We start from the raw sequence: 10,922 nt of genomic DNA on the forward strand, positions 1-10,922 counted from the left end.
AGATGGGTCTCACTGTGTTGTCCAGGCTGGAGTGCAGTGGCTATTCACTAATGCAGTCATAGCATACTACACCCTCAAACTCCTGGGCCCAAGCAGTTCTGCTGTGGCCTCTCAAGTAGCTGGAACTATAGGCACACACCACGGCACCCTGCTCCCTTTCCCTTTTTTCTCAAATAGTTAAATACTGAGACATAGTCAATAAATCATACATGAGATGCAATAATACTTTGAATTTATGTTGTTTTTGACTGTTCCCAAGGGGTTTTTCTTAGAACACTTAGTCATTAATTTTTCTTCTGACTACATAATAAAGCTACATGGTCATTGTATTTATTTATTTCATGTATTTAGGTTAGCCATACCCTAACCTTTGCTTTGTGTCTCTGCAGAATTTACAAGAGGAAAAGGAAAGGAAGTTGGAATGCCTGCCCCCTGAACCTTCCCCTGATGACCCTGAAAGTGTCAAGATCATCTTCAAATTACCCAATGATTCTCGAGTAGAGAGACGATTCCACTTTTCACAGTCTCTAACAGTAAGGACCACCTAAATTCTGTGAAGTGTATGTAGCATCTGGGCTATAGATTTGGAGCTTTTACTGACTCTTGAGAGTGGTGTTGGAGTATCTGCTACTCTGATGAACAAGGAACAGAGAAAGAGAGAGAGAGAGAGAGATAGGTATGCCATCAGTGGATACCAGGAAGAGTACAGTAGACTGCTGTAGGCCGCTTCAGTTCTGGCTTCCATCTCAAAGCACTTTTTCAGTTTTTGTTTAATCATGTTTGGGCTCTGCTAAGAAAAAAAAAAAAGATACCTTACATAAAAGTCCCACAAGAGACTTACTTGTTTGAAGATGGGAGGGTCTTCCTTCTCTCCTCTTGCACTGGCTTCAGAATCCCACCAGAACCCCTGCTCTGTAGAAAAAGCTCTGTCTCCAGTGACCTCAAAGCACTGGGATGACATATCTGAATATAAGTGCACTTGCAGTTTGGATGCAGTGTCTCTCCCTTTCTACTAACTTAGCCAAAAGAAGCCCAATTTTCTGAGGCCACTTTGTATATGTGATAGTCATGTAATAGTGTTTGTCATTTCCACATGGAAGTCATTAAAAGCAGAAACTCAGAGTCTCACAGCATGAGGATCAAATTTTCATTGTTCCAGGGTTACTAGATGTTTCCTTGGTCAATTTACTTAATTTCTAAGCCTCAATTTCTTTATCTGTACAATGGGTTTAATAATAGGCACTCCCTAGTAGTATTGTTGTTAAGATTAAATTATCAACATTGTGCCTAGCTCCTAGGCACAATGGATTCTGCGGTTTCCCTGATCACTCAGAATAATCAAAGGTAAACCTCATAATTAAAAGAGGATGCACTATAGTCAGGTGAGGCTGGGTAGTACATTCATTGCTTCTGCTTGTTTAACTGGTGAACACTGGGCAAGTTACAAAACTTTCACAGGGCCTCAGATTTCCCATTAGTGAATTGGAACTATAATCTGCCCTCTAAGGAGTTTAAACTGAAGATAGGTATGTCATACACTGAACTAGATACTCTAGGGTTCATTTAGATGAGTGAGACATGGTTTTGGAATTCGTGGAGTTTATTGGCCAGTACAGAATGTAAGACTCAGAGAACTAATACAGAATTAAAGTTACAAGGCATTCTGGTGAGAGAGAAGCAGCTATCTTCCTTGTTTTATTTCTCTCTCGCTTATGCATTTATTTATTTATATTGGGGGAAGTGCTCATGCCTCTTAACTTTGTTTGTTTTGAGACAGAGTTTTGTCTTGTCACCCTGTCTGGAGTGCAGTGGCACTATCTGGGCTCACTGAAACCTCTGCCTCCTGGGTTCAAGCGATTCTTCTGCCTCAGCCTCCCAAGTAACTGGGTTTACAGGTGCCCACCACCATGCCTGGCTAATTTTTTTAATTTTTTAGTAGAGATGAGGTTTCACCATGTTGGTCAGGCTGGTCTAGAACTCATGACCTCAGGTGATTCTTCTTCCTCAGCTTCCCAGAGTGCTGGGATTATAGGCGTGAGCCACTGTACCCAGCCCCATGCCTCTAACTTTGGATTTTTAAATTGAGATAACATGGATGTGCCTCACACAGTACTCACCACGTAGTAGGTAGTTAGAGTTAATTTCCTTCCCCTGGTTTTCTCTGTTTCCTAACTATGGGTTTATATATATATTTTAGCTTTCATGTTCTCTAGTAATTTTACTATTGTATACACAAGCTATGTGGAGTTTCTACCCCAAAAATTCTGATAGATAAAACTATTATTTGAAAAACCTAACCAAAATTTATTCTCCTCAGAGTTTTGGAGGAAAAAATCTGTTGGAATTGTGGAACAGAATAGGCTTGTGGCCAAAAGGGAACCAACCATTCATTAAGTATTTGACCCTTAAAGAATTTTAGATGGTTCCTATTAAAAAAAGAATATTATGACCACCTGAGATTAGTCTAAGAGAAAGGCTTGGTCATAAATGGGGCTTAGAGATGGAAAGAAATGTAGAGAAATAGTACCCTGGTAGTGCTGGCCTGTAATTTAGCATTCACAGATGGCCTGGCACAGTGGCTCACACCTATAATCCCAGTACTTTGGGAGGCCGAGGTGGGCGGATCACCTGAGGTTGGAAGTTCAAGAGCAGCCTGGCCAACATGGTGAAACCCCACCTCCACTAAAAATACAAAAATTAGCTGGGCGTGGTGGCGCGCACCTGTAATCCCAGCTACTCGGGAGACTGAGGCAGGAGAATCGCTTGAACCCAGGAGACAGAGGTTGCAGTGAACAGAGATCGTGCCATTGCACTCCAGCCTGGGCAACAAGAGCGAAATTCCATCTCAAAAAAAAAGACCTTGTGTCATCTTTCTGTGAACTTGGTCCTTCGTAAATAATCTTGAGGAGTGACAGATTTGTGGGCAATGCTTGGCTCTGGAGAGTAGTGAAATGTTAAGATAAAAGGCATACACTACAGAAAAATCTCCAGGTCCCATGAGTGGTTAGAAAAGAGGCAGCTGACTGCTTAAATGAATGTATAGGAGATCCAAAGCCCAGAACTAATTTTTCTGTCCATTACAAACCAAAAGGGACCTCTGGTAGTAATGTAATCTGCTTCCCGATGGTTATCAACCCTTTGTCGTTGGTAAATAAAAAATGCTGGCTGGGTGCAGTGGTTCATGCCTGTAATACCAGCACTTTGGAATGCCAAGGCAGGCAGATCACTTAAGGCCAGGAGTTCGAAACCAACCTGGCCAACATTGTGAAACCACATCTCTACTAACAAAAATTAGCTGGATGTGGTGACGCGCACCTGTGGTGCAGCTACTCCAGAAGTCTGAGACATGAGAATGGCTTGACCCTGTGAGACAGAGGTTGCAGTGCAGATCTTGCTACTGCATTCCAGCCTGGTCGACAGAGTGAGACTCCATCCAAAAAAAAAAAAAAAAAAAGCCAAGTTTGTACCAGCGTTAGGTATTCTCAAGAAGTGATTAAAAAGGAATCAGAAAGTAATTTTTTGGCCAGGCGCAATGGCTCACGTCTGTAATCCCAGCACTTTGGGAGGCCAGGGTAGTCATGAATCACCTGAGGTCAGGAGTTTGAGACCAGCCTGATGAAACTGTGTCTCTACAAGAAAATACAAAAATAAGCCGGGCATGGTGGTGTGCACCTGTAATCCCAGCTACTAGGGAGGCTGAGGTAGGAAAATCGGTTGAACCCGGGAGGCATAGGTTGCAATGAGCCGAGATCATGCCACTGCACTCCAACCTGGGCAACAGAGCACGACTCTGTCTTTAAAAAAAAGAAAAAGTATTTTTTTTCACTCTTAAATAAAACCCATATAGTTTCATACCAGGAATAGTTGGTGTTAGTCTAATTGATGCATCTTGAGAAAAGAAAGTGTGAACATTAATGGAAATTGCAAAAAGAGAAGGAAACTGAAAATGAGTGAGGTTGATAGACTAAAATATGAGAAGTTTATAAAATCATGAATGGATTAGATGAGAGGAACATGGATTTACTATTTAAACTCTGGAATTATAGCCCTTTAAAAATCTCTAAAGAGGGCAACATGGCAAGACTGTCTCTACAAAAAATTTTTAAAAATAACCAGGTATTCTGGCCGGGCGCGGTGGCTCACGCCTGTAATCCCAGCACTTTGGGAGGCCGAGGCGGGTGGATCACGAGGTCAAGAGATCGAGACCATCCTGGTCAACACGGTGAAACCCCGTCTCTACTAAAGCTACAAAAAATTAGCTGGGCATGGTGGCGCATGCCTGTAATCCCAGCTACTCAGGAGGCTGAGGCAGGAGAATTGCCTGAACCCAGGAGGCGGAGATTGCGGTGAGCCGAGATCGTGCCATTGCACTCCAGCCTGGGTAACAAGAGCGAAACTCTGTCTAAAAAAAAATAAATAAAATAACCAGGTATGGTGTTGTACACATGTGATCCCACTTTCTTGGGAAGCTGAGGCAAGAGGATTGCTTGAACCTGGGAGGTCGAGGAGCTGCAGTGAGTCGTGTGTTTGCACCACTGCACTCCAGCCTGGGCGACACAGCGAGACCTGCCTCAAAAAAAAAAAAAAAATTCCCTAATGAGGTAAGTTTAAGAAATAAAGGAAGGACTGCTTCACACAGAGGGGTATAAAACCCAGAGAATTCATCGTTCTGAGAGGTGTAACAAAAAGCAAATAGGAACAGATTCCTCCCAAAAACGAAAAATAACTTGAATGGCATGTTTCTCATCTTTGGGGTTGATCTGAAAAAGGTTGGCAGAATTGTTAGAAGTAGAATGCTAGATGGAGATGGCCACAGAGCAGAGACAGGGAAAGACGACAGTGGCCTGTTCCACAGGCATTTCACACACTTAGCATCGTGGACTCTCCTGATACTGCCTCCTTCTCAGTAAGGATTTTATCTGTGGCTTTCAGAGTCAGAGCAGGGCGAGGAGAGCATTCCCACAGAGATGAGATTCATATCTTGAATTCATGTCAGATCTTGATCATGTGAAACAGTGTCCACACGTGGGGGCATGTGCAGGAAAGCCAGAGCCCAACTGGCCCAAGGTGGGATGTGAAAGCCAGAATGGGGTAAGGAGTCTGTGTATAAGAAGGTAGGGTTTTATGTGGGGAGGGGAATGATTTTTATATGCATATTTTTTTTGTAGATGCAGATGCAGATTCGGGGACACACAAATACATGTACACATGCTCTCTTGCTCTGTCCATAGAGAATGCCTAGGAGTAGCAACTCCTCAATAGCAGAAGAACCAGGACTCCTTGGAGAAATGGCTGATTCTGGGGCTGAGGGAGGGAAAATAAAAGGTCAGACCAGGCACAGTGGCTTGCACCTATAATCCCTTCACTTTGGGAAGCCAAGGCAGGAAGACCCTGTGAGCCCAGCAGTTAGAGACGAGCGTGGGCAGCATAGGGAGATGCTGCACCCACCCCCCAACCCCACCTCGTCTCTACAAAATACACAAAAAGAACCTGGAACACTTTGTGCCAGAAAGCAAGGAATTGTTCAGAGAATGATGGGGACATGTCAGGAAGGCACAGAAGCCTGGCACATTCAGGCTGACTCCATCTGGCACAGTTTGAACATTAAATAACGATAGTAACATTATAACCTATTGAGTAAATAGGAAATCACGAATGTATGTTGATTTAAATAAATACATTTGAAAGTTTGAAGAACAGACCAGCTTCATAGTTCCAAAGTACCTCCCCACAAAATACTGACCAGTTACAAAGCGGAAACTAACTTACAGTGAAAAGACCTGGCAGGTAGCACCATAGACAAGTGACCAAAGTGAACATCATAGGTAATGGAACAAATTGAAACTGTGCTCCTGAATAGGATGTATTGAGTAGAATGCAGCAGCATTTATCTAATATTCCTGCCAAAGACACACAACCAGAGTCTAATTGTGAGTAAACACCAGAGAAATACATTGAAAGACTTTGCAGAATAACCAACTGGCAATGTTTTAACATTTCAAGGTCATGAAAATCAAGGAAAGACTGAGGATTTGTTCCACACTTAAGAGATTCAACAGATCAGTGCAACACATTTATTGATTGATTGTATTTTTTTTGTCTGTAGGTTATTGGGGTACAGGTGGTGTTTGGTTACATGAGTAAGTTCTTAGTGGTGATTTATGAGATTTTGGTGCACCCATCACTCAGGTAGTATGCATTGCACCCTATTTGTAGTCTTTTATCCTTCACTCCCTCCCACTCTTCCCCTCAAAGTCCATTGTATCATTCTTATGCCTTTGCGTTCTCATAGCTTAGCTCCCACATATCAGTGAGAACATACGATGGTTGATTTTCCATTCCTAGTTACTTCACTGAGAATAAGTCTCCAATCTCATCCAGGTCACTGCAAATGCCGTTAATTCATTCCTTTTTATGGCTAAGAAGTATTCCATCATATATTTATATATATATATATATATATATATATATATATATACACACACACACACCACAGTTTCTTTATACACACATTGTTTGATGGGCTTAAAACTGGATCCTTTTGCTATTATATAAAAGATAATTGGCAAAACTTTGGGGCCTAAATAGTAAGATAATGTATTACAGAAATAACGTGTGAGTTACATTTCCTGACTTTGAGGGTAAAGTTGTGCTTATACAGAAGATTGTCCTGTGATTCTGTGATCATCTCAGAATACTTGAGGACATGTGTCTTACAGTTGGCACTTTACTCGCAGCTGATTTAAAGAAAAACTTTTCTGTAACTTTGTGATTATTTCTAAGTTTTGTAGCATTTTATTAGACACGTCAAAGAAGAAACAGATTAATTCAGAGTAGGACTAGTGTTGGGCTTGTGTAATTTCTTTTAAAAGGGCTGGCCCATGTATATACCATGGGAAATGAAAAGATCTAGAATTACAATGTAATGTGATTCTTTCATATAGAGTCATCCTGGGGAGAATTAGGGGATATTTGACTTCATAGTTTGTGTGTGTGTGTGTGTGTGTGTGTGTGTGTCTTTCATATAGAGTTATTCTGGGGAGAATTGGGGAATATTTGACTTTATAGTTGTGTGTGTGTGTGTGTGTGTGTGTGTGTGTGTGTGTTTCATCCTGGGTAGAGTTGGGGGATATATGACTTCATAGGGGTGTGTGGGTGTGTGTGTTTCTTTTTTTCTCACCACCATTCTTTTTTCTGTGTGCCCTTTCTGCAGGTAATCCATGACTTCTTATTTTCCTTGAAGGAAAGCCCTGAAAAGTTTCAGATTGAAGCCAATTTTCCCAGGCGAGTGCTGCCCTGCATCCCTTCAGAGGAGTGGCCCAATCCCCCTACGCTACAGGAGGCCGGACTCAGCCACACAGAAGTTCTTTTTGTTCAGGACCTAACTGACGAATGACATTTTTTCTTCTTCTCCCCTCCTACCCCAGTCCCTAAAAGATATGGGGAAAAAAGAAAAAAAACAGCAACAACAAAACAGAAAAAAAACAAACAGAAAAAAAAGAGAGAGAAATTCCTATTATTATTATAATACAATATTTTTTTTAAAAAACTGCTGCATCCTTAGGAAGGATCAGAAACCATGCTGCCCACAAGAGTCACAACCTGTGTGTGCGCGCGCAAGGTTAACAATGAAAGTGCCCACTCAGCAAGTCCACCCTTCCTATGGCCTCTGCACACGCATCTTCCAGGAAACAGACTCTCTTCACCTTCAGCCCATCCATTGTCCCATCTGGGAAGGGGACATTCCCACTAGTTCTCATTCATTCTTGCTTTTATGGAAAATAAAAGTGAAAAATCTCCATCAACCAGCTACTTGCAGCATCTCCTGAGGACTTGCTTCTCCTACCTCTGGGGAAGAGAGGGAAGAGAAAGCACAGAGCAGAGAAGCAGAGATGTTCCTTGAACTGCCCGTAATTTTTCAATAGCTTTGTTTCTGTTTTGTAATGACCAAAGGAATGAGGCTGACATAGGTGTATTTTTTTTTCTCTATTCGATAAAGAGCCAATTCTTTAAACCCATGAGTTTATGCCCCAGGCTCCTTTAGCCCACAATAGTGTAATAAAAGTGCCCCGGGCTGGTTTGTGCTTATTTCTGCCATTGTCCCTCTCATGTTCCCAGAGAGGTAATTCTTTTTGGTCCAACTCTTGCTGTCCTTTCTTACCACCTGTGCATCCCACTTGGAGCAGTGGAAGGAAATCTGGGTTTGTGGCCCCATAGTGGCTTTTTGTAAAGATACACACAACTGCAGCTTTTCCTTGGAGTCTGTACCAGGTGGTGGTTATGGGATCTAAACCAAAGGATAGCAGCTCTTCATTCCTCTTCAGACATGTGCATGCTGCTCCTCCCAGCCCTGGGCTTTCCTGAATTGCCAAGCCTGGTGCCTTTGCAAAGGACTAGCAGGGCCTGTGGTGGAGCCAGCAGAACCACCGGAGAGTACCCTGCCTGTCTCAGTGGAAGTGTATTACTGTTTTAAGGATAGAAAGAACCAGAGGCCTTGAAGGGAGCCAAGACAGAACTCCCAGCCTGTGTAAACTATTGGAAGGCACATTTTCGTTTCTGATGCAGCCACCTTCTGGAGGCAGCTTTTATCCTTTCTCTCTATTGCTGTGTTGAAGTAATAGGGTTTTTTTTAACCTCTGGATGTCTCGTCTGTGGTTGAGTTTATGGTAATGGGTACATGGGTCAAGCCATGTATTAACAGATGCCGTTGTGCTCTGACAAGTATTCCAAAGTGTTCTGTAGCTAGACTGGCGCAGGCTCGTTGTACCACTGCAACTGACTGACGTTACTGTAGTTCCTGGCATGCTGTGAGGATGGGGGTTCAGATCAACAGAAAGTGTAACTTGTTAGAGTTGTAGTCTCCAAAGGCTTTCTCTCTTGCTTAACTAAAACCTAAGGACCACTGTTTTTGGTAGCAGTTCTATGGTTACTATCCTCTGCAGTCCTTAGTTGTTGGGGTAAAGCCCATGTGGCAGAGTAAGGGACCCCACAAAAATTAACCTGGAGAGCCTGAGAAATTTTCAGTGGCCTTGGCACAGCTGTCTAGAACACCATCTCTAGGAAAATTTAGTTCTGTCCCTGGCTCTCTGTTCTTTCTTTTCTGCTGTCCCAAGGCCACATAAACGGGAATTACCATCTGACTTGTCAATAAAACATATCTGCAGTGAACAGCAGGATAACCCATGTTTTCCATCTAAGGCTGACTTTATGTGAAATCTGCTTCCTGCTGACAACCATGCAGAGGAATTTTTCCACTTAACTCAGAGCCTCCCTCCCTGTCTGGAATTCACAGCTGTTCCCTGGTAGCACACAGGAGAGTATTAAGGTCATTTGTGAGGCTAGGTACACTCTATAGGTATCTCATCCACACCTCTTTGCGGAAGTTAGGACTTTTTTTCCATGATAATTCAGTCTCATCTTACTCCACAATGTGCACTTTATGCCTCTTGCCTTTTGAGAACAGTTGTTCAGTGAAGGAAGTCAGCTGCCCCAATGTTAAGAAGGGTCTCCCTTTATGTGAGTGCAACTGTTGGGGTGGCCTACCCATTTACCTTAGGTTTCAAGAGGCTTCACTGGAAGGACATGCCCCTGTCTAGTCCCATGTGAAACAGTTCTGCTTTACTGAGACCCTAGGCCTGTCTCCTTGGTGACCCTAGTGCTCCTGCGTAGGTGCCATTTTCTTTCCTCCTGAGTCAGATACGGGCTGCACATTTTGTCAATGCCGGTACAATCTGTGTCACTCCCAAGGACTTTTGGAAGTTTGATGGGACCTGCGAAGGAGAAAACACTCAGAAGCCGGCGATCTGCACGCATTTGCTCTTGTTTCCACATCACTTCTGGGATATTTCAGCTGTTGTTTCCAAAGGGCAAGTCAACTAAAAACACTTGTTTCGAGTTTTGCACTCCCAAGATGCAGCTGAATAACCATGGAAGTGACCAAGCAAAGACACCTGACTGGAGTCAGTTGAATATTTGTACCCTCAGTGGGCCCCTTCTGGTCTTTTCTTCCACTTCTGCAGAATTTCCTGCAGCAAATATTAATTTCTCCTTGCTTGTCTCCACCATTATATTTGAGTAAGAGATGGCCAGAGGGTAATACTTATCTCTTTGAAAAACTAAGCTAAAAAGAACCTAGAACCTTCAACTGAGCATTTGTGAAAATTGCTAATGGTGCCAAGGCCAAGCAAAGAGTTTCAGAAAATGAGAAGGAGTGATAACCCCCAGAATGCAAAATCAGGGGCATCATCATCTGGTGCTCCACTCTACAACTGGTTTTTCAGGACTTGTGAGGAACGCAGCAACGGAAATCCATCCACAAAGGATGCAGTGCCCCAACTTGTACTGCACCAGAATAGTTATGTGATAATTTACTGAAGAAATCTAGTGTACTTCAAATTTTTTTCATAAAAGTTTACATTGTATTGTAGGTTAACATTAAATGTTTTATAACAAAAATTTCATAACAGGCTGTGGGTCTTTCTGTGTAGGACAGATGTGGTAGATAATTTTCTGCGTGTGAAGGAGAGGTTGAAAACCACCGGAAGGGAACAGCATGGCGTGGCGTTGCCAAGAAGGAAGGGAGAATCAGAAGGACGGAGTTAGGTCTTCTCTGTTGTATCCCTGTGGAAAAATAGCAACTTAGTATGATGGAGGGAGAAAGCAGACAGGGACAAAGCAGAAATTTGGGCTCTCTGGTTTGTCAGCTCTGCAACCTCAGGGAAATTCTGTAGCTTCCCTGAACTTGAATTTCCCCAACTATAAATGAAGATAATGCCATCCACCGCAGGTTTATAGATTAAATCAAATGTATATGAAGCTCCTGATATGTAGATGTCATTAAGTGTTTGTTCCCCTTCTATTGGAGTGTCTTTTAAGAATATTTTCTTGCAAGAATAACTTTTCTTTCTTTTTTTTTTTTTTTT

The 10,922-nt window shown here is 42.6% G+C and overlaps 1 protein-coding gene across 2 annotated transcripts in view; it reads left to right on the forward strand.

Annotated features, from left to right (window-relative positions):
• FAF2 (Fas associated factor family member 2) overlaps window positions 1-8,088 on the forward strand; it is a 61,873-nt gene extending 53,785 nt beyond the window's left edge. The window contains exons 10-11 of one of the 2 annotated variants that reach the window (XM_017512793.2): window positions 390-533; window positions 7,214-8,088. In XM_017512793.2, coding sequence (XP_017368282.1) covers window positions 390-533; window positions 7,214-7,396 — 327 coding nt within the window. In that variant the 3' untranslated portion in view covers window positions 7,397-8,088. The remainder of the gene's footprint in view (window positions 1-389; window positions 534-7,213) is intronic. The other variant, XM_017512794.2, reaches the window with a different exon arrangement.
• The last annotated feature ends 2,834 nt before the right edge of the window (window positions 8,089-10,922 follow it).

Source organism: Cebus imitator, unplaced genomic scaffold (assembly GCF_001604975.1).
Source record: "Cebus imitator isolate Cc_AM_T3 unplaced genomic scaffold, Cebus_imitator-1.0 Scaffold478, whole genome shotgun sequence".
Taxonomy (NCBI): Eukaryota; Metazoa; Chordata; class Mammalia; order Primates; family Cebidae; genus Cebus; species Cebus imitator.